General features: G+C 37.4%; 12 protein-coding genes across 12 annotated transcripts; 6 read left to right on the top strand and 6 right to left on the bottom strand.

Moving 5' to 3' along the window:
* Positions 1-2: 2 nt before the first annotated feature.
* Positions 3-4,364, bottom strand: POL1 (DNA-directed DNA polymerase alpha catalytic subunit POL1; the record flags this gene model as incomplete). The annotated part of the gene is made up of 1 exon (XM_071052182.1): positions 3-4,364. One exon carries the CDS (start codon positions 4,362-4,364, stop codon positions 3-5), a length of 4,362 nt encoding a protein of 1,453 aa, XP_070906803.1.
* A 531-nt stretch (positions 4,365-4,895) lies between these two features.
* On the bottom strand, positions 4,896-7,097 carry MET4 (Met4p; the record flags this gene model as incomplete). Its single annotated transcript, XM_071052181.1, has 1 exon — positions 4,896-7,097. One exon carries the CDS (start codon positions 7,095-7,097, stop codon positions 4,896-4,898), a length of 2,202 nt encoding a protein of 733 aa, XP_070906802.1.
* Positions 7,098-7,966: 869 nt separating this feature from the next.
* On the top strand, positions 7,967-9,793 carry LEU4 (2-isopropylmalate synthase LEU4; the record flags this gene model as incomplete). Its single annotated transcript, XM_071052180.1, has 1 exon — positions 7,967-9,793. The coding sequence occupies one exon, from the start codon at positions 7,967-7,969 to the stop codon at positions 9,791-9,793; it is 1,827 nt and encodes a 608-aa protein (XP_070906801.1).
* A 621-nt stretch (positions 9,794-10,414) lies between these two features.
* Positions 10,415-13,807, top strand: INP52 (phosphatidylinositol-3-/phosphoinositide 5-phosphatase INP52; the record flags this gene model as incomplete). The annotated part of the gene is made up of 1 exon (XM_071052179.1): positions 10,415-13,807. The coding sequence occupies one exon, from the start codon at positions 10,415-10,417 to the stop codon at positions 13,805-13,807; it is 3,393 nt and encodes a 1,130-aa protein (XP_070906800.1).
* A 212-nt stretch (positions 13,808-14,019) lies between these two features.
* YAF9 (YEATS domain-containing protein YAF9) lies at positions 14,020-14,706 on the bottom strand (the record flags this gene model as incomplete). Its single annotated transcript, XM_071052178.1, has 1 exon — positions 14,020-14,706. One exon carries the CDS (start codon positions 14,704-14,706, stop codon positions 14,020-14,022), a length of 687 nt encoding a protein of 228 aa, XP_070906799.1.
* A 308-nt stretch (positions 14,707-15,014) lies between these two features.
* RNJ42_02012 (uncharacterized protein) lies at positions 15,015-15,800 on the top strand (the record flags this gene model as incomplete). The annotated part of the gene is made up of 1 exon (XM_071052177.1): positions 15,015-15,800. The coding sequence occupies one exon, from the start codon at positions 15,015-15,017 to the stop codon at positions 15,798-15,800; it is 786 nt and encodes a 261-aa protein (XP_070906798.1).
* Positions 15,801-16,546: 746 nt separating this feature from the next.
* KTR1 (alpha-1,2-mannosyltransferase KTR1) lies at positions 16,547-17,785 on the top strand (the record flags this gene model as incomplete). The annotated part of the gene is made up of 1 exon (XM_071052176.1): positions 16,547-17,785. The coding sequence occupies one exon, from the start codon at positions 16,547-16,549 to the stop codon at positions 17,783-17,785; it is 1,239 nt and encodes a 412-aa protein (XP_070906797.1).
* A 397-nt stretch (positions 17,786-18,182) lies between these two features.
* Positions 18,183-19,148, bottom strand: CRC1 (carnitine:acyl carnitine antiporter; the record flags this gene model as incomplete). Its single annotated transcript, XM_071052175.1, has 1 exon — positions 18,183-19,148. One exon carries the CDS (start codon positions 19,146-19,148, stop codon positions 18,183-18,185), a length of 966 nt encoding a protein of 321 aa, XP_070906796.1.
* A 1,003-nt stretch (positions 19,149-20,151) lies between these two features.
* On the top strand, positions 20,152-21,222 carry RNJ42_02009 (Ras family protein; the record flags this gene model as incomplete). Its single annotated transcript, XM_071052174.1, has 1 exon — positions 20,152-21,222. One exon carries the CDS (start codon positions 20,152-20,154, stop codon positions 21,220-21,222), a length of 1,071 nt encoding a protein of 356 aa, XP_070906795.1.
* Positions 21,223-22,148: 926 nt separating this feature from the next.
* Positions 22,149-22,556, bottom strand: OST2 (dolichyl-diphosphooligosaccharide-protein glycotransferase; the record flags this gene model as incomplete). Its single annotated transcript, XM_071052173.1, has 1 exon — positions 22,149-22,556. The coding sequence occupies one exon, from the start codon at positions 22,554-22,556 to the stop codon at positions 22,149-22,151; it is 408 nt and encodes a 135-aa protein (XP_070906794.1).
* Positions 22,557-23,239: 683 nt separating this feature from the next.
* Positions 23,240-24,106, top strand: PIN2 (Pin2p; the record flags this gene model as incomplete). Its single annotated transcript, XM_071052172.1, has 1 exon — positions 23,240-24,106. One exon carries the CDS (start codon positions 23,240-23,242, stop codon positions 24,104-24,106), a length of 867 nt encoding a protein of 288 aa, XP_070906793.1.
* Positions 24,107-24,314: 208 nt separating this feature from the next.
* On the bottom strand, positions 24,315-26,129 carry RNJ42_02006 (Vacuolar amino acid transporter 4; the record flags this gene model as incomplete). Its single annotated transcript, XM_071052171.1, has 1 exon — positions 24,315-26,129. The coding sequence occupies one exon, from the start codon at positions 26,127-26,129 to the stop codon at positions 24,315-24,317; it is 1,815 nt and encodes a 604-aa protein (XP_070906792.1).
* Between the last annotated feature and the right edge of the window lie 857 nt (positions 26,130-26,986).

The raw sequence follows: 26,986 nt of genomic DNA, 5'->3' as shown, positions 1-26,986 counted from the left end.
ACTTAATTCATGAATTCGAATATTGTTGCCATGTCTACGTAACGTCTACCACAATCGCTCAGGTATTTCTGGACGATAGCTCTATTCATCTCTAGTAATTCGCGGTTCTGTTCGGTTAGAGCGTTAATAGACGTCTCTGACAATCTCTCGGCAGGGAAGTCTTTGTCGCCTTCTAGATACAAAGGTTTCAGTTCTTGTTTCTTGATCTTTTCGCAGTTGAATAGAGAATCAAAGAACAGTAGTTGATTGTATAGCTGTTTGTCGGTGTACTTGTAGTGCATGACACCAGTACAGCCCTCATTCAAGCAACGTTTACCGAACACGGACAATTGTCTTGTGACGTTTCCACAGGTGGCATCGTCACATTGCAACCAGCCTGCATAATAGAGCGAGATATGCGACCTGATCGCTCTCTCCACTTGACAGGTCATTGCTAACGGGGTGAAGATGTGTTGGCACATCTTACATTGCAATCCGTTGAAACAGTGCTGGTAATAGTTCGAGGCCACAATACCACCATATGGGAACTTCTGACTACAGTTTGGACAGTTAAATACCAGGGAGGAGCTGTCCTTGAATCTCTCCATATCAGATATTGTGGTCTCTAGGGGTTGCAGACCTTCAATCATATTACCGTGACCATCAGGTCCACCATGTCTCAGATACTTCTTAGAGTCCAATCCAAGAGCACTAATCAACCGAACAGTATCAAAACTGTCAATTCTCTCTAAAAGTCTCTCCACTGGTGCAAATATCTGTTTCTCCAAATAATACTCGGGGTCTGGTTTCAAATTGTTACCTTTCATCATCACCTCATGTAGCGCATATGCTCTTTCAGCCACAGACGGAGCTCCTGTAGTTTCGCCATCTTCATTTTCTTCCTGTTTAGTGATGACAAAAGTAATAACAGTACCAGCCTTTACCATACGGCCTGTTTTCCGCATTCTTAGCGCTACTTGGACAGCCGGCATGTTCTTACCACCAGGATAAGCACTTGGATCCTTGGACAATTTGGTATTAATCTTGTACTTATCAATTCTAATTTCGTTTTTCTCTATCTTCTCTCTCATATCCTCAAGATAATAGTAGACCTCCTGTAAAGCAGTTTCCGGATCTTTGTCGGATAGGATGGTATTTAAAACATGAATAGAAATATCTCTTGACAACGGACAGAACTCACGACGTTTCATATCTAGACCTTTCACTTCCAATACAGTTTCCTCTCGTCCTTCTTTGTTTAGAGAGACATTTAGGGCAGCGTATTTCTTCTTTGCATGCAATAACAGCTTTTTGAAAACATTATCAATGTCAATTTCTAGCAGCTTGTAACGCTCATTAACCAATGTTTTAAAATTTTGTCCAATCTTAATAGCATCGTGATAGTTATCACAGCCTGTGTCTATCATAACAGAGTCTGTATCACCGTAAACAACAACTAAATTCATGCTTTCTGCTAATTGTCTAGTATTCATCAAAATTTCTCTACCTTTATTGGTAACTAACATTGCTAAAGGTCTTGCATAAAATCTACTATTGACATAACCCAGACAACCGTACATAGAATTGGCAGTAAGCTTTAAAGCCTGCTGTCTAATATCACATTGGATACGTTTGTGTGGATCGCTCTCAGTCTTCATGATCTTTTTGACTTCCCGACGACGTTCAACTAAGTTAGCTAGCAATCTTGGTAAAACACCTTGAGCCATGTCTGAAGAAGGGACTTCTGGTAGTTCATCACTATTTTCCACATCTCTCTCGACCGTGGTAAAACAAATATTGAACTCTTGAATAATGGAAGGATATAAGGAGTTGAAATCCATAACTAAGACGTAATTAGTATGCAGCCCCTTTTCAGGTTCAAAAACAAGACCACCTTGATATTTGGATTTTTTCGAGGAACTATTAGTCTCATTCTCATCATTACCATCATTGTTCTTCATCCTTTGAATACGCATTTTCTGAGTTTCCTTATCAGGAACAATATATCCATTTCTGGAAAATTCATGCAGCAAAATGTATTCATTTCTACCTGCTCTTGTACCACCAAGAGTCTGAGACCATGCATTTCCTGCTAAATTAGTTAGCTGTTTTGTTAGAGATAACATCTGAATTCTAAAAGAAACTTCTGCTGCAATTTTACAGTTAGTGGCATTTTCTTGCAGCGCCATAGTCATTAGATTAACATCCTCCTGGTATTGTGGATTTTGGTAGTTTATTTCTAAAGGTTTATGGTCTCTTTGGCATGTAACTTGATACATTTCGGCCAAATCCCAGTTCTGGCACTTTGGTGTGAGCGATTGACCCATTTCGTTACCAATATCACATATCAAACGCCCAGACATAATATCTTTGATAAAAAGGTGCGTTAGACCGGAATTTGTTTTACCAAATTTATCTGGCCACGACTTCCTTACTCTGCGACCAATGGTACTAAACGTCGGAATATTAAATTCGTGTAAACGATGAACTAGAACATCTAAATAGACACCTTCGAGTCTATGCCCAATTAGAACATCAGGGTCTATCACTTTTATCATAGCACACAAACAAGCTAACAATGTCTTCTCATTATTGAATAATCGTACTTGACCACCCATTTTTTGTTTAGCTAGAGTTGATAGTCCAGGTGGAAAGCTAGTTCCTTGTGGTGGTCTAACTAAAGTAACTATATCGTTAGGTTGCAAGTCTTCAGGTATTGGTGAATCCAGGTTTAGGCCCTTGTAAGTTCCCAAGGTTATTGAAACTATTTCCTGTTTGTTCTGTTTTGGATTCATGACGGTTTGAATAGCAATAGATGTACAATTTAGCTCTGGCATATCTTTCATATCAATAGGTTTCACATTTTGTGGTCGGTTAACTGCAACCTCAACGGCACAATGTGACGCGTTTTGTAAGGCATTAAAATCACCATCTTTTATCTCGAGCCAACAAGGACCCATTATTTTATTCTGAACAACAAAACTTTCAAAAATATTAGCATTACCGCCAAATACATGATGAAAAGTTTCACTTGATAAATCAGGAGGGATGAGGTCTCTGCTATTTTTAGGTGTATTATATGGTAGAAGTATCTTTAAATAATCAGCTTCATGTGGAATGCCAGGCAGCTCGAATGCATACTTCATATGCTCAGGTTTAGCTCTTATATTATCCAGACCATATTTTTCCATCAATAAAGGTATTATTTCTTCATGAATCTCGGTCGGAGTTTTACCTTCACGAGGTAAAAAAAATAATTCCCTATACATACCATCTATCTGAAGCATAGCTGATACATTGTTGCCATCCAGCAGCCTTATTTTACCAAATAATACAAGTGTATTGTTCACTTCTGCAAAATCAAGCCAATACATTTTGAAAGTGCCCGTGGTCGGATCTACAATTTGTTCTTTTGTTACCTTTTGTTGGGAGAAAGATAGTGGTCCAGAACTGGTTGCCTGTGATGATGTTCCGACCAATTTCTTTTCAACTATTGGTGTTCCTGGTGCAGTAACAAATGGCGTTGAGGAAGCGCTACTTTTCGAATCTAAGTTGATTTTACGTGATGTAGTAGCAGTTCTCATCTTTCTTTTAGTTACAACAATGTCATCATCATCTTCACTTTCACCATCCATGTCCAATGATTTATCATCATCCTTTTCTGTTTTCAGAGCATTCAAAAGGGAGCTATCTTGAGGGATATAGTTCGAGTCCTTAGTTGGAGAAGTAGGTAGATCATCATTAATTTCATCATTATGTAATTCATTATGCTGTTTAATCTGGTTCTTTAGTGGAGACGAATTCATACTCATTCTATCGAACTTTTGTTTCTTGAAACCTTGATCTGGAGAGCTCGATCCATCTACAGCTCTTTTCATAGCAGTTTTCACAGTTGGTGAAGAAGAGAGGCCCATAGGAGCTCGTTTACGGGTTACTATCGGCTTGACATCTTCAGTGACATCAAATTCATCAAGAATATCATCGAAATCATCTATTTTAATTTGCTTTTTCTGATTGTTCAATTGCTTACCGGACAGAATGACTTTGGAATGATGAGCCTTTAACATATCTCCAATCTGATTCTTTGCGGGCTGTACATTGTTACCTTTCTTTCTGCCTGCTTTGTTCTCCATCTCCTCATCACTAGAATATTCACTTCTATTGCCCCAATCTTCCTCTACACCACGGTCAACATAACCAACACCGTCATCATCTACCACAAAGTCATCCCTCAATAGTTCCTGCCTCTTTCTATTCCTGTACTCCTTTTCATCTATTTCATCATAAATCTTGTCATAGTCACCATCGCTATCACTATCTTCGACTGTCTTACCTTTACGCAGCGCTTGTAACTTCTTAAGCTTTTCTAATTTGTCACTACTCATTGCGCCTAGATAAACCTCAGCGGTTGTATATGTATCTTAGTACCTTAGATAGCTTTAATCCTTAGATATCTATTTAAATTGTTTGAAATAACAGAAATTGCTTAGTCTCTTTTAAATATATTATATTGGATATTATTAGTATGGTCATCGAAAGAAAAATTATGAAAGTTACATGACGCGTAAGAATAAAAAAAAAAAATACGCGTCAGTTGGTTAGGTGACATCATTACGTAGGTATGTAGGTTACCAAGGCAACAAATTATATTGGTTGTTTCAGAGCTTATATTGCGAACAAGTTTAATATGTCTACCTTAATAAAACAATTATTTTATATTATTAATTACAACTAATATCTAATGGGCTATAGATAGTATTTTCAGTGAGTAAAATAAAACGAAAAAAAAAAATGTAATAATAAAACAAGTAAAATTAAAGCAAGTAAATGTGTTTTAAAATCAACAACAGGAAGGCAAATAAGATGAAATGATGAATTCAATCTCTATAAAAAATTGTAGATGAGGCAACAGTAAGTTATCTTTTGATTTCGCTAGCAGGTGCCTTTTTCCCAACGGATTTACTAGCTGTAGCATCTAGACCTACCATATTTAAATCTCCACTGCTTAAAACGAGGTTCTTTAATAGTTTGTTTTCCATTTCTAATGTATGTATCTTCTGCTGGAGCGACACTGCCAGTTCACTCAGTTCTTGTATAGATGTTTCGAGTTCTTTCTCTTTAATCTTCCTCTTACTTCCCTCTGCTGCTTTTTGCGAACGGCCAGTTGAGTCTATTGAGTTTCTTTTCGAAGAAGAGTATGGATCGTCTTCGTCGTCTTCTTCATCATCATCAAAGGATACTGACCTTTCCCTTTTTCTAGATGGCTCTTCATCCATATTTGTATCTACACTATGTGATCTAGTGAGATTATTGCTTTTCTGTGATCTTTTTTGATTAGAATCCTTGACTTGAGTCTCTGACTTGGTTCTAACTATGGGTTCCAAATTTCCATCAGCTGATTTCACTTCTTCCTTCGTTTGAACAGTATCTCTAGTTCTTGAAGGTGCCTGCATCTTCAATATACTTTCTAAGAATTCCGAATCGCTGTTGGAGATGCCATTAGGCTGGATTTGGTTATTGCCATTCTCAATAGGGGACACAGCAGTTTGTATTGGTGATGGCTGTGAACCCAAGTTCTGTTGTGGCAGTGTCTGTTGCTGTACCTGAGGGTGATGCTGTTGTGGGGGTATATGATGATTCGGTATAAGAACTTGTTGTTGCTGACTATGGTGCCTACTTGGTGCAGTATTAAACAAGTCCAATAATGTCTTTAAACTGTCCTCATTTGATATGTTATTATGGTTAATCAACTCTCCATTCCTGTTCTTTTGTTGCTCATTATAAGCTATTAGTGCTGACATGGCATCAATTTGGTCAGAGGAGAATCCTAAACTAACCAATGTGTTATAAGCACCAGACGGCACCTTCACACGCGGTAGTAATGATACTAATGTTGAAGTTGGAATACTAGAGTAATTAGGAAGCTCAATATCATTGTGACTGGATGGATTATTATTGTTATTATTATTGTTATTATTATTGGTTATGTTATTAGTTGTTGTATTATTTGAAGTACTACCATTGATTGGGTATTGGCTATTCCATTGTGAAGAGTTAGCAATGACATTATTTAACGGAGACGACACACTAGGTCTGTGTCTTTTCACTGCCTGTACTGGATCTTTCGGTACTTCGTTTAGATCGTTTTGCGCCCCAATTTGTGATGCAGGCGGGCTTAGAGTGGTATCTTCTCCATTACCAGTATTAGAGTCCAGGGGTCCACCCGTGGTAGGACTGTTAAACGTGTCCATGCTAGGAGGAGTAGTATTGGTAGGTGTTCCAATATTGACATTGGTGAATTCACCATGGTCGTCTGACACTCTTCTAGGCGAGCCATTGCTTGAACCATCGTTTATGCCATTATCGGTGCCGTTGTTATTACTATCGCTATTGGCTAGACGTCTTCTGTTTGAAGAGAACCTTGCCCTGGAATGATCATATTGGGACATCAAAAAGTTACTTCTCCTTTGAGTCAAGAAATGCGGATTCCTCTGTCTTGTACTATTGTTATCCAGATCTAAGCCTCCGAGATCCTCATCACCGTCGTTATCTTTGTTTTCCCTATTATCGTCGTTATCGTTATCGTTGTTGTTGTTTCTCGATTTGTCCTCATCTGGGAAAATAAACGCATCATCAGCGAACACACTCAGTTCCACGCTCAGTTGCTCATCCAGCCCTACTGGAGGTTCGAATAACGATGTAGAAGTGTTAGGATCATTGTTATTATTAAAGTTGGCATTGTTACTGTTGTTATTGTTGGATGTTGACACATTACTTGGCGAAGCACCGAGCATCCAAGAGTCAACTGAGGCGAAGTCATGGTCTAAAGAAGGGAAGAAGTTATCAACATAGGCTAGTTGTTCTAACAGTATACTAGGAGTAACATCTACTTGAGGATCACTCATATTTAAACTCATGTTCATATTTGTAGTATCAGTGACATCATCAGCACTATTAGTATTGTTATTGTTGTTGTTGTTGTTAGTGCTACTGTTATTACTATTATTCATGTCAAGTGTAGTCATTGTATGAATATCTGCAGCGGTAGACGACTCATCAGGTTTCTTCTCATCATCCTTCCCGAAGAAACTCTCATAATCAGTACTAGGAGATATCATTATTATTATTTTTTTTTTTTTATTGAATATCGAGAAAAAAAAAATAACTAAAAAAAAAATTTAAAACAAATAGTTTTTAAATTGTTATGAATTACTTTGATGTATTAATTTTGATTTAAAACAATACAACAATACAATAATACAATAATACAACAATACAACAATACATCAATACAATATCAAATTTACACACTGTGGTAAATGACTTAAGATAGTTTTTCAGAAAAATAAAAAAAAAAGGCTAAAAAAAAAAAAAGAAAAAAAAATAAACACGTCATTACCCGGATAAGAATAATATGATCATCACTAACGTAACATCAAGTGATAGTATCGTATAACAAAACAAGAATGACTAATTTTTTTTGCAATTGAAGTATATAGTTTATTATATTGTGGTGTGGTATTGTAGCAAATAGTTGTATATTGAAAACAAATGATGAACTTATTTACTCCAACATTGTCTTAATATTGTAAAACGTTGGGGGAGAGTAGTAGTAGGGTATAGCATGTAGCATATAGTACAACAGTCGAGCGTAGAGTATAACAGACAGCTACGGGAACAACGAGGAGATCTTTAATTAAAATAAAATAAAACGCGGAGAAGAAAGTCCTTCCACTAAAAAAAAAGGACTTACTCACAAATTTTTTTTTAATGACTCAATTCTCTTTTGGCCGAGACCGGTCATTTTTTTTTCAGTCGAGACACTGTGTGTGAGAGAGAGGGGGAATTGAAATATCAAGTATATAAAGTGTGTTAAGTATATAAAGTGTATAAAGTGTTTAAAAGGGCTTTATCTTTGCTATTATCTTTTTATAGACTAAAAGAGAACATTAAAAATAACTAAAGGAAGAAAAAAAAGACAGCAGAAATGAGACAAGGGTTTGTTTGTCTTTCTAGGGCCGCTAGGTCTATACCACCGGTGAAACTCGCGTATAAGAATATGTTGAAGGATCCTTCGATCAAGTATAAGCCGTTTACAATTGGGCCTAAGATGGAGAGTCGTAAGTGGCCTGACAATGCGATTACTAAGGCGCCACGTTGGTTGTCTACGGATCTTCGAGACGGTAACCAATCTCTCCCGGACCCTATGTCGATCGAGCAGAAGAAGGAGTACTTCCATAAGCTTGTGGAGATTGGGTTCAAGGAGATTGAGGTTTCTTTCCCATCTGCGTCGCAGACAGATTTCGATTTCACGAGGTATGCTGTTGAGAATGCCCCCGATGATGTTACCATCCAGTGTCTAGTGCAGTCCAGAGAACATTTGATCAAGAGAACCGTGGAGTCCCTAACAGGGGCCAAACGTGCCACGATCCACACTTACCTGGCTACTAGTGACATGTTTAGGGAAATTGTGTTTAACATGTCCCAGGAAGAAGCCATTGCCAAGGCTGTAGAGGCTACGAAGTTGGTGAGAAGTTTGACTAAGGATGACCCTAACCAACAGGCTACTCATTGGTCTTATGAGTTTTCCCCAGAGTGTTTCAGCGACACACCAGTTGAGTTTGCTGTTGAGATCTGCGAGGCCGTTAAAGCTGCATGGGAACCAACTGTCGAGAACCCAATTATCTTCAACCTACCTGCAACAGTAGAAGTAGCCAGTCCAAACATTTACGCAGACCAGATCGAGTACTTCTCTACCCATATCAGCGAACGTGAGAAAGTTTGCATCTCTACCCATACCCATAACGACCGCGGCTGCGGTGTGGCCGCTACCGAATTGGGTATCATGGCAGGTGCAGACCGTGTAGAGGGTTGTGTCTTCGGTAACGGTGAACGTACAGGTAACGTGGACTTGGTTACTGTTGCATTGAACATGTACACCCAAGGTGTCGCTCCAAATTTGGACTTCTCCGATATTAAATCAGTCATCGAGGTCGTTGAGCGTTGTAACAAGATCCCTGTGGCCCCAAGAGCACCATACGGCGGTGATCTAGTCGTCTGCGCTTTCTCTGGTTCTCACCAGGATGCCATCAAGAAAGGTTTCTCTGTGCAACAGAAGAAGCGTGACCAAGGCGACACCCAATGGAGAATCCCATACTTGCCTTTGGATCCAAAGGATATTGGCCGTGACTACGAAGCTGTCATCAGAGTCAACTCTCAATCTGGTAAGGGTGGTGCCGCTTGGGTTGTCTTAAGATCCCTAGGCCTAGACCTTCCAAGACTAATGCAAATCGAATTCTCGAGCAGTGTGCAGGAGAACGCTGACAAACTCGGCAGAGAAATGAAGGCTGACGAAATCACAACATTGTTCAAGGAGTCATACAATTATAACAGCGAATGTTACAACTACATTTCCTTGGTTGACTACAACGTCGAGAAGTTCGGTACCGAGCGTAGAATCCTAACAGGTCAAGTCGAAATTAACGGTGAAATCATCGATATCAAGGGTACTGGTAACGGTCCAATCTCTTCCTTAGTCGATGCTCTATCTAACTTGATGAACGTTAAACTTGGTGTCGGCAACTACAGTGAACACTCCCTAGGTTCTGGCTCATCTACTCAAGCTGCCTCCTACATCAACCTCGCTTACAGACGTGATGAAGACAATGAAAAGGCTTACCAATGGGGTGTTGGTATCGCTGAGGATGTTGGCGATGCCTCCGTCAGAGCTATCTTCTCCACTTTGAACGCTGTTATCCACAGTGGTGACATCGCTATTCCAAAGTCTAAGAAGGCTGCTTCTGGTTCTGCATAAGCAAAGCAAAAAAAAATATAAGAAAAAAAATTAGTTAATAAAACTCTCGGAACAGTATTTTATGTATATTCTTAATCACCATATGACTCCTATCTTTGAATACATCGTGTTTTAATTCGAGTCAAATAAACAATAAAACATATTTATTTCTATCAACTTAATAAAAATAACAATTTATATATTGTATTAGATCAATATGAGCTTACAATTAACACACATTTTGAAAAGCCTGCTATGAAAGCCGAACGACGGTGTATATTTGGGAAAAAAAAAAAAATCAAATTAAAAAATTAGGCAGGACCCCGAATATAAAGGATTGATTAACCTTTGCCATACATAAAGAGATCTGAAATACTACGAACCCCTCCTTTTTAATTCGTTTCTTTAACTTTACGAAGAGAGTTTTTTTATATTATAGAATAAATTGTTTTTAGAAAGTATCTAAAGACATACCAATTTGATACCTCCTTTCATTCCTATATTTCAACGAGGGGAGAGAGAAAAAAAGAACACTAGTACGAATATAACGCAGTTGCTATAATAGCTTGCGAAAAGTTGAGTCAAAATATACCAAATAATTGATTAATTGAATCTAATAAAAACTAGATATTTGATTGATTGATGTTATTATTGCTTTCACAACAACCAGAAAGGCGTATTGCCATTGTTTCTGATACTTATTCGTTGATATTTAAATCTGTGGGTCATAACAAGGACACACATACACCACTATGCGCTATTGATCTTGTCCGAAAGGGAGAGCTGAAGGATCAGGGGTTTAGGAAACTCACTCATAATGAAGTCCATGGATTTATTGGTTTGATAGAAATCCAAGGTTATATTTTCCTAGGTGCAATTACTGGTAGATCCAAGGTTGCTCAACCAACTCCTGGTGAAACAGTTAATAAAATCTTTGCTGTGGACTTTTTCTGTTTGAACGACTCTAGATGGGACTTTGTTGAAATCGATTCATCTGGTTACCCAAACTTACCAAATAAAGACAGTACCGATCTAAAGGAGACTCTACCCAGACATCCATGTTATGAAATCAGGAAACTACTTTCCGATGGATCATTTTACTACAGTTCTGATTTCGACTTAACATCAACTTTACAGAAGAGAAAGTTTAGTGATCATTCATTAAGTGTGGATAATTTTGAAGAAGAGTATATGTGGAATTCTTTCCTAATGAACGAGATTGTTACATATAGAGATAGATTAGACATGCATAGCAAGCAAATTTTAGATGATGAAGGGTTTTTAACTACTGTTATAAGAGGTTTTGCGGAAACATTTGTGACCTATGTTAAGAAACTGAAAGTTGGTGTAACTGTTATTTCTAAACAAAGTTGGAAAAGAGCCGGTACAAGATTCAATGCCCGTGGTGTCGATGACGACTCAAATGTTGCAAATTTTGTAGAAACCGAATTCATTATGTATTCTAGTGAATATTGTTATTCTTTCACCGAAATCAGAGGTAGTATACCTATTTTCTGGGAACAGGATACATCATTAATAAACCCTAAAGTTCAAATAACCAGATCTTTAGAAGCGACCCAACCTGTTTTTGACGAACATTTTCATAGATTGATTACAAAATATGGCCCTGTACATATCGTTAACCTATTGTCGACTAAGTCTTCAGAGATTGAATTATCTCAAAGGTACAAACAACACGTCAGGAACTCCAAAAAACTAAAAGTTAACGATGAAATTTTCTATACCCATTTTGATTTCCACAAAGAGACTGCGCAAGAAGGGTTTTCAGCTGTTAAAAAAGTTATTCCTCTTCTTCTTGATTCAATATTAGAGTCTGGTTATTTCTCATACGATGTCAGAGAGAAAAAGGTCTTATCAGAACAGCATGGTATCTTTAGGGTAAATTGTTTGGACTGTTTGGATAGAACTAACTTGGTTCAACAGACGATATCATTAAATGTTTTTCGTACGTTTTTGGAAGATTTCCATATTATAAGTTCTAAAGCTTATGTAGATGAAGAAGATTTTGTTCTGAAACATAATACCTTGTGGGCTGATCATGGTGACCAAGTATCTCAGATGTACACTGGTACAAATGCATTAAAATCTTCTTTCTCTAGAAAAGGTAAAATGTCATTAGCTGGTGTTATTTCAGATGCTACTAAATCGGTTAGTAGAATGTACATTAATAACTTTATGGATAAAGGGAAACAACAGAACATTGACTGCCTCTTAGGGAGACTGCCAAACCAGAAACCAGTCGAATTATACGATCCATTTAATGAATATATGACTGCCAAACTAAGCCACCGCACTGCTGAGTTTACAGATAGTTCAAATATTAATATATTTGTAGGTACATTTAATGTCAACGGTAACTCGAGAAGAGCTGATCTATCAAAATGGTTGTTTCCAATTGGCGATAAATTCAAACCAGATATTGTTGTCTTGGGGTTACAGGAAGTTATTGAGTTAACTGCAGGATCTATCTTGAATGCCGATTATTCCAAGGGGTCTTTTTGGGAAACTATGGTTAGTGATTGTTTAAATCAATTTGATGAGAAATACCTTCTACTTAGAGTTGAACAAATGTCATCGCTTTTAATTCTATTTTTTGTAAAGTCTGATAAGGCTAATAATGTAAAGCAAGTAGAAGGGGCTTCAAAAAAAACTGGGTTTGGTGGTATGACAGGTAATAAGGGTGCTGTTTCAATCCGATTTGATTATGGTTCAACCTCATTCTGTTTTGTTAATGCACATCTTGCAGCAGGCGCTACGAATATTGATGAAAGAAGAAATGATTTTGAAAGTATCACCAATGGTACCCAATTTACAAGGTCGAAGGTGATATCTCATCATGATTCTATTTTCTGGTTGGGTGACTTGAATTATAGAATTCAATTAACTAATGAAGAAGTCAGAAAGAATCTGGCTACTCAACCAGAAGGTTATATCGATCGCCTTTTGACATATGATCAACTTACTCAAGAGATTAACGCTGGTGTGGTTTTCAAAGAATTTAAAGAGCCGACATTAAAATTCCGTCCAACTTACAAGTACGATTTTGGCACGGACACATATGATTCGTCAGAAAAGGCCAGGACGCCATCATGGACTGATAGAATCATTTACAAGGGGGATAATTTGCATCCCTTAGCATATTCTGATGCCCAGCTTCTTTTGAGTGATCATAGACCTGTATATGCTGCCTACAGAGCTAAAGTTACATTTATTGATGAAGATAAGAAGAGTAAAATTATCGAGTCTCTTCACCAAGAATTCCTAGTGGACCATCCTAATGGTAAATCTTTTGGTAATGATATACTTCTAGATTTAGAAACAAATTCATCTACTCAGAATGACCAAAACATTGCTTCAAAAGCATCTTCACTGCATCTAGATGACACGATGACCAACTCTCAGGGATCTTCATCTTCATCATTCGCATCATTGACTCCTAAACCTAAGTCATCTCAATTAGGGAGTCCGGTAAGATCTGGATCTGGTACTACCCTAAACACTACCAGCGTAATTGAGAAATCTAACAGACCTAAACTCCCTGCACCTCCACCTCCAGCTTCTAGAGCTCTGTCGAATGCTCCAACTGGAAAACTAACCGACTCCAATGGCAACACTACAACCGGACAGAAGACATCAGTACCAAGTACACCCAGAACGAGTACTCCTATCTCCCACAGCAATGACGCTGAATCTCAAAAGAGTCCAATATCAACACCTCAGGTACCACCTAAAAGGAAAGTTCTTCCTCCTGGATTTAATGATTCAATGGTCCTTACACCCAAGAACTCCAGCCAAACTAGTTTAGAGAAGAAGGTGAAAACTCCGCCCCCAGTAGTGCTATCACCAAAATCGGCTACAACACAACAGGCTGTAAACTCCACAATGGAGAATACACCAAATGCAGACAACCAGGAGAAGGAAACTGCGAAAAAGATACCTCCAGCTAAGCCAGCTAAGAAACCTGAGTTAGAGGGGTTAACAATGGACACTTGGAAACCATTAACTCCTAAATAGATTTATGACTGTCATTAAGAAAGGACAACTTCACTAAGTTGATAGATTTATTTACATTATTACATCTATATATCTATTTTTATTTACCACTATTAACATATCAATGGCATTTTTTATTTTTCTTTTTTTTTTTTTATAAGTATATATAATACACAGTTAATCTACTACTGTGGGAGTTAGGGGTATCTTTATTTAAATAGTTCGTATTTTGATCACTTTGTAGGAGAGCTTAAACTTTGTTGAAGCTTATTTTTATACTCTTCGATTTCTTTATCAATCTTGCTTGTTGCCATATTGATTCTAGTTATCTGGTCTTGTTCCAACTGTCTTGAAAATAGACAAGCGTCGGTTTTATTCGAGGGCAACAAATTCCCTGGTGTCTTCATGAGGATCTTAAAGAACTCTTCGTGTGGTTCATTAAACACTATTTCATCGTAGAAAATGGAACTTATCTCCTCGTTCGTATTCGGTATCGCATCCTTCTTATCACTCTCTTCTGTCTTTACCTCTGGGGCCCCACCAGGTTGATCTAGGTTATTGTACGGATGCAATCGCAGTCTGTGGTAGAAATTTAGAAGTTTCTCGTTGCTCTCGTCCGCGAAGAATATCTTTATGTTTATATCGAACTCACCCCACCCGGTCTCCGTGAGTTCAAATGGGGGAGCCTCTATAGTTCTTATCGGGTTAGGGTACGTCTCGTGCAATTTAAACACCACTTTCTTCACAAAGTACGATATGTCTTCACCAGTCGGGCTCCTCACGAATATTGTCCATAGATGTGTGTGTTCAGGTGGAGCGTTGGGAGGTTTATTGTCTCCCATCTTCTTAGCAGTGTTACCATAGATAACTGCCCTACTCACAGACAACGTCTTTATCCTTTTACTAACAGGAGCAGCCATTTCATTATATCTTTGTTTGTAATCAATTGAATACTTAAACCTCTAATACATCTAATATAAATATATCACTTATCGTATATACATCTAAAATATCCATAAAAACAAAGAAATCAAAAAAAAAAAAAAGAAATCAAAAAACGTCATTTTTTTTTTTTTTAAAATTAGGATAAAAAAAAGAAAGAAAAGAAAACTCATATATAAAAGCTTAAAAGTTGTTTTTGATATTTGATTACATAAAAAAAAGTTTATCTCACAAAGGCACGTTAAGGCAAGTTGATAATAATAAAACAAATAGTATAAGCCAAGAAATGACTTTGAAGACGATATACGTTGCTAGACATGGGTACAGATCAAATTGGTTGCCTGAAGGGCCCTACCCAGCCCCACCGACGGGAGTGGACAGTGACGTTCCGCTAGCGGCGCATGGTGTTGAACAAGCTAAGGAGCTAGCTGAGTACATTGGCGGGTGGCCGCAGGAGGAACAGCCGCAGATGATCCTCTCTTCCCCGTTCTACAGGTGTATACAGACCAGTGAGCCCGTGGTGAAGCGGATCGGGGTTCCCTTTGCGGTGGAGCGCGGCATTGGTGAGTGGTATAAGCCCGACCGTGCGGTGGTTCCGGAACCCGCCAGTGTGGAGCACCTGGCCGAGTTGTTCCCCGAGATCACTATTGGCGAGTGGTCCAGCCGCCCTGTCACTGTGCCGAGCCCACGAGGGGAGACTGAGCTAGAGATCTTCGAACGTAGCGGAGAGTTTCTGCGGGGGTTTGTTGAGCGTATGAACCGGGAATACCCCGATGTGGAACGTGTACTGTTAGTGACACACGCTGCGACGAAACAGTGCATCGGTATGAAACTGATGGGCTACAAGGATGTCAGGAGTCCCATTGACGATGCCGGGACGGTGTTACACAACGCCAGTTGTTCCATTGACAGATACGACCGCCTCGATGGAGCGCTGTGGGAGTTGAAGATGAACGGTAACACCGACTTCCTGACAAATGGCGCAGAGATGGACTGGAACTTCATGTTCGGTTTTGAGGCTGGGTCCGATGCAGATATCAAAGCCAGAAGACTACGCGGAGAAATCAACTAAGTCCCCACCAAACCCTTAACATATATAAATAGAATCATAAATGAAACCTCTTATAGAATACGTAAGTAGAAAGACCATTTAATCCCATATCATAGGTTACGATAATAAGCACTTGTAACAGGTGTGTTTCATAAGAAATATCACTCGTTACGTATTACATAGTCATGAAGAAGAAGAAGAAGAACTGGCGTAGCGGGGGCAGATGTGTGGGCAAGGGTGGGTGTGATATGTCTTTTTTGTAAAACAACTAAGAAAATTCAGCAGGGCTTAAGGACAGTAAGTTGGGTTGCCTTAAAAGAAAAAACGCGTTAAGTCAACAGAAGAAGTTCTTTTCTTCGCCGTACAACAAACTCGACCATTAACATGGAAACGAATTTCGTTATACAACAAAGAGAAAGAGAAAACTCAGCCTGTGATTTGGAAAGGGGACACGTCGGCTTTCTTATAGAGAAAGACAGCAAAAGACAAAAGTTTATAGCATTGATAGACACTGGAAAGACAACTGAAAAAAAAAAATAAAAAAATATTGTGAAATAATTAAAAAAGAGCCGTCTTAAATGGGAACATAAAAGAAGTGTAGATCCTTTTTCTTTCATTCTCTTTATCTTCTATTATATAATTCTCTTTCTTAATAGATAAGGATTAAAAAATAACAACCTTTCTTTAAGCTCCTTTGGACTGGATTTATGAAAAGATAAATTAAGAGCAAACAAGAGCAAAAGAGGGAAATAAAAAAAAAAAAATTAATGAGATTGAAATTTGACGAGAAGGCTGTTTACTCTAAATTGAGAGTTCCTCCTGGTAAGGAACGTCTTGCTAGAAAAGTCTTCATTGGTGCTCTATTATTTATATCCACTTTCTTTCTATGGAGAAATGTCATTAACCCAGGTGGCGATGTTGTTTCTTCCAATGGTAACAGTGCGTTAATTAGAGGTAAATCTACTGCTATTCCAGGTAAGACTGGTTACAAGTACTCTTACGTCGACAGAAATGGTGTTGGGTCCCAGAAGAACAAGCCAAAGGCTACCTTCGTTACTTTGGTCCGTAACCGTGATTTGTTTGAGTTGTTGCCAACTATTCACATGTACGAGGACAAGTTCAACAAGAAGTTCCACTACGACTGGGTTTTCTTGAACGACGAACCATTCACTGATGACTTCCGTCGTAGTGTCGAGAAGGCTGTCTCTGGTAAAGTCAAGTTCGGTTTGATTCCACAGAAACACTGGGGTTACCCAGACTTCATCGACCAAGCTAAGGCTGCCGAAGCCAGAGCTGAAATGCAAAAGAAGAAGATCATCTACGGTGGTTCAGAGTCTTACAGACACATGTGTCGTTTCGAGTCTGGTTTCTTCTTCCAACATCCATTGATGGATGACTACGACTTCTACTGGCGTGTTGAGCCAGGTACCAAGATGCACTGTGAAGTTGACTACGATATCTTCAAGTTCATGAGAGACAACGGTAAGAAGTACGGTTTCACTATCTCTATCCACGAATACGAGTCTACCATCCCAACTCTATGGAAGACCACTGCTGAATTCTTGAAGAAGAACCCTCAAACATTGCATCCAAACAATATGCTTGACTTCATCTCTGATGACGAAGGTGCTTCTTACAACTTGTGTCACTTCTGGTCTAACTTTGAGGTCGGTGACTTGAACTTCTTGAGAGGTGATGCTTACATGTCCTACTTCGATTACTTGGACAAGGCTGGTGGTTTCTTCTACGAGAGATGGGGTGATGCTCCAGTCCACTCCATCGCTGCCGCTTTGTTCTTGGACAGAGACGAGATTCACCACTTCGGTGATCTAGGTTACTACCACGTTCCTTTCAACTCCTGTCCAATTGATGAAACCATTAGAACTCAAAACAGATGCGAATGTGATCCAAAGGATGACTTCACATGGCAGGGTTACTCTTGTACCAACAAGTACTACAACGTCAACAAGTTGACTAAGCCTCGTGGTTGGCAAGGACACACTTAGAAACGTCTTTCTAAGTGTTATCACCCCTTAAAGAATATAAATTTTCTATCCATTTTTCAGTTTTTACTTTTACAGAGAAAAAAATATAAGAAAAATAAAAGAACAACCTTGTACAGATTTGATATCTTTTTAATCGATATAATTAATGAAATAAAAGGAAATAAAGTGTTACGAAAGTTAAGAGAAAATAAAGTTATCAATTTTTCTTTTAGCAAACTTTTTTCTCTCTCTGATAATTTCAAGTCACTATACTAAAACACTAATTTGTAACTATTAGATATATATATTATTGGGCTGTTTTTTTATATGTGGAAAAAAAAATAAATAAATGTAACTAAAATATATACAAAATGCTGTTATTTTTTCTTCTTTGTGTTTACTCGTTGTGTTACTTCAATTAAATATTATATCTCTTGAATAAAGAGTGCGTCAATTCGACACCGAGGAAAGTAGCTGCGTTAGCAGGGAATGATCTCAACAGTGCTGGGCCAAGACCAGGGAAGAATCCCTTGATACCACCTCTCTGTCTATAAATCTCCTTCGTTGCCTGCACCATTGATGTCGATGTCGAGGCTGCCTGCAGTCTAGTCTTGATGGTGTCGATAGGGAACACCACGAGCCACATAGACATACCGGCAATACCACCGGCAAGACACACATTCGCCAGGTTCACTTCCCCGTCACCCTTTTCATTCCCGGTTTTGTTCAAGAAAGCCTTCGAAACTTCATACGACGCGAAGTACAGAGCTGACCCAGGCCCGTCCCTTGCCAACGTCGCGAGAGACCCGTTGAACAGGGACTTCACACCACCTGTGCCCACGATGTGCCGCGCTGCTTTGAAAAAAGAGCCCTTGAACTCCCCGTTCGTCTGCAGCACCACTTTGATCCGCTCCGTAGGCGCCGTCACCAGCGTGGTCGGAATCGCACTGATGAACCCCGCAGCGGCCATCTGCGCCGTAGACAGCTGTGTCCCTGGTGATTTGTCGTTGAAGCTGACTAGCCGTTTGCCGAGATCGTAGCCCCAAAACGAGACCGCGAAGATCGGAGTAACACCGACGAGCGGCGGGATCACACCTTTGTAGAACCCGCGTACGGAGTTCTTCAAGAGCGTGATACCGGCTCGAGACCCCGAGAGCCTACGGGCCTCCCTTAGGATAATCCCGATCGCGTCTACTGTAGATTTGGCCTGTCCGTTCTGACACCGCACTTTGATCAGATCGAAGGGGTGTCCTGTCAGCACAGCGCATACACCACCAACACCTCCACCAGCCAATGCCTTCAGATTATCTCGTAGCGCACTCGCATTCGCACTCCCAACAACCTGTTCCTCAATTATATTGGACTCCACCGATGTATCAGACATTTTAGTAGCTATTGTTGGTTTTATATCTGTTTCAAAATTAAGAAAATAAACCCTTTTGTTGTACAAATTACATTACTCTCTTATCTCTACTATATATATGTTATATCTAATTTCTATTTGTTAATACGGATTAATGGAGACTAATTTAATCTCCGAAAGACTTATGAAGCTAAAAAAGACAAAGGGAAAAAAAAGGTAAAATAGATGATGACCCAAGTCATTTCTCGTACTAGCGAACTCTCCAAAAAAACCCAACTTTCTACCAAAAACCCGACACCGCTAACAATATAGAACAAACACATTATTTTCGCCCTTAATTTCGCGCTCCGATGTAAGAGCATTGTGAACGTGACCACGTTGTTCGAGGTACACCAACACGAAATAAGGGATGTACTCTTCCGTCAAGTTGAACGGGCCAATAACGGATGCAGTGCTGTGTGTGCACTGTGTGTGCAGGGCCGTGCTGTGTATTATCTCCCCCCCCCCCATCACACACACTGCATGGCGATGCAGTCTTGAGAAAACGCTGTACAAAGCAAAGAAGAGGAAGATAGAGAACAGAGAACCATCCGTACAAAACCTATAAATATAAAGGATCACAACTTCACACCGTTAAACCTATATTCCCTCCTAGAAATAGCTGTAGAGAAGGAACTAAAAAAAAATTTTAAAAGAATTAATGAAAAAATTGAAAATTGAAAAAAAAAATTAATGAAAAATCTCAAAAGAAACAGAAGAAAAAATTTAGCCGTGGAATTAAAGCAAAAAAAAAAAAACGTAAAAACGTAAAAAACAACAACAACAAAAAAATTGCAAGGAGTTATAACTATTAAGAAGGGGGGTGTTTTATGAGGAAGCGGGGTTTTTGGTATATAGAAATTGTATAAAGAATAGATAACTAAAGATCATAAAAAAGAGAAACTTTCTAAATTTGCTAAAGACTAAAACCAGTAAAGAAAGAAAAGAAAGACAAAAGAAAAAAAAGAAAGACAAAAGAAAAAAAATGAATAAGCCTAATATTAGAGAGTATAAGTTAGTTGTTGTTGGTGGTGGTGGTGTTGGTAAGTCTGCGTTGACTATACAGTTGGTACATTCTCATTTTGTTGATGAGTATGATCCTACAATTGAGGATTCTTACCGTAAGCAAGTTGTTATAGATGACAGGGTTACTATTTTAGATATCTTGGATACTGCTGGGCAAGAGGAGTACTCTGCGATGAGGGAGCAGTATATGCGGACTGGGGAAGGGTTCTTGTTGGTTTACTCAGTCACGTCCCGTAACTCCTTTGAGGAATTGATCACTTACTACCAGCAGATCCAGCGTGTGAAAGACGTGGAGTACATCCCTGTCGTAGTGGTGGGGAACAAGTCTGATCTGGAGACAGAGAGACAGGTTTCATTCGACGAAGGTGTCAGTCTGGCTAAACAGCTCAATGCTCCTTTCCTGGAGACTTCTGCTAAACAGGCAATCAACGTAGAAGACGCCTTCTATACACTGGTGAGGCTAGTGAGAGATGACGGTGGACAATACAACAAGTATCTGGAAACCAGCACTAGCAACTTCAACAACAATAATAATAACATGACTACAGACTCAGAGGTTAGTCCGCTAAACAGTCGTGCTAATATGAATACATCAATGAACAATAATAGCAATAGCAACAATAACCAGATGAATAATAACACTATGAACAATAATAACAACTCGAATTTCCGTCAAGGTACAAACATGCATAATACAGGTAACACAGATATGTCTGGTAATTCTTATCAGAACCGCCACAACGCCATGGAAGACGCTGATAATGGTATGATGTCGAACAACATGAATAGTAGAATGACAAGCAATAACATGGACAATATGAACGCTACTAATACAAACAATAATGCTATGGGTAACAATAACGCTGGAAACCAGGCTCAAGGGAGAAACCAGGCGAACCAAGCAAACCAACGCCCAAGCAAGGCTGCCCAAACGGAAGGTAGAAAAGCCAGAGCCAACCAAAGTGAATCGGGTAAGATCACCGAAAATAAGACTAAAGAAAGCTCGGGTGGATGTTGTGTCATTTGTTAAAGGAAACTAATTAGCAATATGAGATCTCTAGTTTAGTGGCAACACTTTCTCCCCCTACCTACTAATGACAAAGGGTGGTAAGAAAAAGTCATGGGAAAAATGCAAATTATACAGTATTTTATTAAAAACTTTGCTGGCCTCTTTACAAACAATCATATATTTCTACTGAATACAGTATCCCAAAGTCCTTATATTGTATACTTGATGTTCTTTTTCCCTTCCTACAGAATATCTTTGTGTTGATGTCTAATCTGGTAATTCTCTTTTTTCGATAAAAATGCTGATGTTTTAAGAAATAAATGTAATTAATAATTATGATAATATTTTTTTTCCTTCCGTTCTTTTCTTTCCTTCTATTAATTTTTGTTCTATTACAGGAATAACATTCTATTTAATTACTCAATAACAAATATTATATTAATAAAATAATAATATTAAAATTCATAATAAAAATCGTTAATCATCAACCATTAATTAGAATATGATAATAATCAAGAAGAATGAAAATTTACTAGTAATATTAGCGTATCGTGTAATACCCCATATTCTTCAAAATCTTGTATGTTTTATTGACCAATTCTTGATAACTAATATTTCTACATAATAATCTATATATATTTTAACTTGCTCCGTGCCTCTAGAATTCGAAAAACTTCGAACTGCATATAAGTTATAATATAGTTAGATTTATATTTCATTTAAAGTTTGTTTTTAAATATATATACAATTGTATGTTATTATTGAGTTTTAATTTTTGTTTCTAGTTTGAATTGGGAAAAAATCTAAAGTAGAATATAAGAGGACTCCTGGACTATCATAGGAAGAAGGTGGGATAGAGACGAAAGGTTCGTATCCTTCAAAAACCACCAACAGAAACTTTCTAATGCTTTTCTTGACTCCTCTCTCTCTATCTCTTGTTCTTCTTCTCAATTGATGAAGTGTAAGCAAATGAAGTGCAATGTCAAACTGGCAAGGACAAATTCAGCAAAGGACCTATTGGAAGAAATACCAGGGAATTCAACAGTGTTTAGAATTTGCAACCTCAAAGAAACTAGAAGAACAAATTGACCAACACACATAATGAAACCAGCCAAAAATGCGTTAAATGGGAAACTGTCTCTTACTAGAAGAGCAAATAGGAATTGGATAACACCAACTAGAACTAAAAACACACAGAACACATCTATCAACTTTAACTTAGGGTTATGCTCAACTTGCTTGTTATATGATTGAAAAGAAGTAGCAAAAGCATCTTTGAAATCTTGGAATACAAGTAATGTGGAAGACTCCTTGCTCTTCTTGGTAGTAATTTTTTTACTCTTGGGACCAGCCATGATTAGTTGTTGATGTTTTTTTCCTTAAATTCAATTGCTTTGTTGGATAAGTTCTTCATGCAATAGAAATATATTAAGAAGAATTTCAAAACGAATTCGTAAATCTTTACTATAAAATGAAAACCTTTAAAAATAAAAATAAAACAGATTGGCCTTCTCTCTCTCTATCACACACAGCTCTCTCTCTCTCTCTCTCTCTCTCTCTCTCTCTCAGCTCTGCACGCAATCGAATATTAGTTTGCTGTACAATCCACCTATTTTCTCTTCCAGGGCGAAACAACAGTGCTGTAATTTTCACTTTCGACAGCACTCTTGGGTATTGAATCATTTGTTACGTTTTTATCATGTGTTGTTACCCTGTGTTATTGCATTGCACGTGACCTTGTGTCACGTGCTTGATTAATTTGAGAGAGAAAAAAAAGAAAGAAGCAAAGAAGTAGTTGATCCGATATATATATATAAACTATGCGATGGCTAATGCATATGGATAAATGTATTTTTAGTTTATAGTAGAGGTGCTTTTTATAATTTAAGGTTAATTATCAGATATTTAGTGGTTTACTGTACCATCTTCTCTAATAGTCTTTTATCCTGCTTCATTTCGGTGGTTTTTTGGTACTGTTAACTTCTTCAATCTATTAAATAAAACCATTAAAAGTATTTCTATTCTGTTTTTAGAGTCGATGATTGGTGCATGTCAAGTGAATTCGCTTGTGCGAAGGTCAAAATTTACAGATGGTGTGATTACAACTGGTAAGAGTTTTAGAAGTTGGGATACATGTATGGATAATAAGGCCTGTAAGATTATTGCCATTGTCGGTATCGTACTAGCTGGTATAGTAGGGATATGGCTAATAGGTGCACTTTTGACTTGTTTTAGACAAGGTGTAACTGGGATAGGAGAGTTCTGTTGTTGGTGTTGCAACTGTTATAATAGTAATCCCAATAGACTAGGGAATGAACCGATAAATCAAGGCTTCAGCCGTGTTGATAATATTAATGGGCCACCAAATGTTGTCTATCAACCCATTAATATGCCAGAGAGGGCATATGATAAGTTTAATCCCTCTGGATATTCTGATTATGATCCTCGAAAGGATAATACTAATACAACTGTTTACGATGAAAGCATTGAATTGGAGCAGGACTTCGATTTAGAGAAACAAAAATGGAAGAGGAACAACAATAAATATGATAATAAAAAGAGGGATAGCCGAGTAAACCTTTCTCCTCAAAGAATTCCACTGACTTATGAGCTCGAAAATTTTGGTAGTTCCGATAATTTATCTATACAAGACGGATATAGTAATAGAAATAGTGGCGTTTCGCACTTGAGTTACCCAATGAACGCTTATCAGAATAGGAACCCAAGTCCGCATAGAAAGCAACCTAGTCCGCACAGACAACAATATCCAGAAACTAGCTACTCTTTTAATGGTGATGAATCCACATTTGAGGCGTTCCCAACTCGACAAAATAATAGAGTACCATATCCTGATGATGAAATTGATTACTACGAGGAGAATGCTAATTATAGAAATAAATATTAATAATAGATACTTATTATATAAACTAATACTCGGATGTTTCTCGTTTCATTTCTCTTTTTCCCTTAATAGCAAAAAACTTTGTTATACATACATAGTACAAATTCTATTATATATGGCTTTATTATATATGGCTTTTGGATTTAAACCTAATGAATTTTAAGAATATGAAAAGCACTAAATCGGTTGTAAAAAGATACTAAAAGGATATCTAACTAACGATACTTAGATAGGTTGTGAATACCATACTAACTCCACCTAAAATTATTAATGCACAATCAACAATGACGTTAGGTTTCAACAGTGACTCTTGATCCTTTGGTATACTGCACATTCTCAGATGTAGTGCTGGAGGGATCATATAAACTAACGGGATACAAAATAATGATCCAATCAATGCAACAAATTTCTGTAAATGTTCTGCACCAAAGTAAGCTAGAAAAACAACAAATAAAGTTATTGAAATTCTAAGACTAATTTTTAGTGTTAAAATCATATTCTTGTTTAACTTTGGTATCGAAAATATCTGTTCGAACTTATTTTGAATTATGACAATAAAGCAGTGAACTGAACCTGAAATAGAACCGAGTAGATAAACAACCGGTAAAACTTCGGGTTTATCGATTAATTCATTATTTGTATCCTCATGAGGTTGACCTTGTGAGTGACAACTATTGGTAAATAAAAGATCTTCCAATAGGTTAACTATTGGCAAATTTTGAAGTGGCGTGGCTATCATTATTGCGATGGAATATATTAATTGTAATAATGAGACCATACACCCTCCAGTAGTTAGGCTTTGCAGAATTATAGTCTCAACTTCATCACCAAATGCCAGATATCCAATGATTGCAATTGATATGAATAATAATCCAGAAGAAAGAATAACTAAAGCTAAAATTAAAGGGAATTTTTCGGGAGTTCTCATAGAATCTTGAACTGGTATTATCAATCCAATTCCCTCAAACGCAAAAATAGCTGTACCCACAAAGAACGACCAACCATTTGGGTTAAATCCTAAATTTATATGTCTGAAGATTTCAGTGGGATTTTTATTGGATAGTGTAATACAGCATAATGTAAAAACTATACCCAGTCCACTGAGGATTAAAACGTTAGAAATCATAGTTGCTAGTGAAAACTTGGTAATATCAGTGATAAGACCAAAAGGTAGATATAATACCAACTGGAATAACATCAAATATATATATTTAATATTTTTGAAATGAAATAGTTTTTCTAAACCATCTTTCATATTATTAGCAACAAAGATAATACCAGCGCTAGAAAATCCCAATTGACTTAAAACAAGAGAGAGTACAATAGTGGCTTTCATTACAGAACCGTACACTACATTACCAATTTCGCCGAAGCAAGACACATTAGTCTTCTTTTTAACCACAGCTAGAAGATAGTAGCACCAAAATGAGTAGATACCGATGAACAAAAACAAAATAGTTGAGAAGAGAAGCCCACCGCTATGGAAAGCACTTGGAAGTAATAAAACACCAGTTCCAACAAATGATTTTAATAGAAGTAGATATGCTTTCAAATTAGAAATACCTTCATTTTCATCAAACTTCTGTGATTCATCGCTTTTTTGGTGATTTATATTAATTTCAGGCATTTTTTGTCCAGCAAAATGTGAGTACATGTATATCAAATCAAACCCTATGGGATTTACATTACCGTCGTCTTCAATAGTGCTGGTGAATACTTTTTCGCCGCTCTTCAGAACATAGCCAAAATACCTTTTACAGGTAGATGGCAGTAAGTCCATTGAACGGCCTTTGGTAAATAAGTAATTAAATGTTCTTGAGAAATTAGAGAAAAGTCCAGGTGTTTGGTTAATGGTAGATGAGTCAAACGAATCGGCAGTTGTATTATCATCTTGGATTATTGTTTCTTCTAATGTGGATAACTTTTCATCATCGATTTCGCTCCAGGTACCAATAAAAATTCTGCCTGACTTATATTTAGCTGGATAAAGCGTCGGTTCCATTTTTATAGCAGTTGAAGTTAACATTTTTTAATTATATACTCTTAGAAAATAAATATATTACTATACTATTACTATACTATTAAACATATTATTTACCAGTATTGTTATATACTTTCAATTTTAAAATTTATGATATTACATAGCCTTTTTTATACAATTTTATTTTTAATGGAAAATGCATATAAGTTAGAAAAACATATTAAGAATATTAAATGCTTATAGCAAGTGCAACTCTGGTATTGCTGAATACGTGTTTAATGAAATCAAATAAGAGTTTTTTACTAGTCAAGAAAAGTATTTTAACAGCATGTTAATTAAATTCTTACGTTTGGTAAAAAAAAATTTTTATTACATCTTTCAGTAAGCGCTAGCAAAATAATTATACTCACTTCATACGTTTATAGCAATTAATACATAAAATAATACCGTGAGGTGAATGCCGTGATAACCCCTTTTTTATTTTTTTATCTTAAGAGCAATTATAATAATATGCTTACGTTTTACTTACTATCAGAATGTGTGTAACAGCGTCATAAGCGCAAGCAAAAATGTTAATTCTAAGAGTTTTAATAGCAATTAATAAGAAAAAAGAAGTTGCAATTCAACTAATCGGAGCTTGTCACAAGTATTGTGTTTTATCTACACAGAAACATAAAAGTATAAATCGGATTGTTTGACACAAAAATAAAGATATACAGCTTTTGTAATTTGACATTATTTTGATGCTATGCAGCTCTCGCTTTGTTTCTGTAGAAGGTTCATCTCTTGTCCATAGACTACCCCAGAAAGAATTTCTAACAAATAACTTTAAGAACGCTACGTAGAAAAACTATAAAAATCTCGGCAATCGCCGAATTTTTTTTTCATATATCTCATTTTAT

The sequence above is a fragment of the Nakaseomyces bracarensis genome, assembly GCF_045282275.1.
Source record: "Nakaseomyces bracarensis strain CBM3 chromosome Unknown Scaff8_0, whole genome shotgun sequence".
Taxonomy (NCBI): domain Eukaryota; kingdom Fungi; phylum Ascomycota; class Saccharomycetes; order Saccharomycetales; family Saccharomycetaceae; genus Nakaseomyces; species Nakaseomyces bracarensis.
The sequence above is the reverse complement of the archived record's forward strand: the minus strand, read 5'-3'. Positions and strand labels throughout refer to the sequence as shown.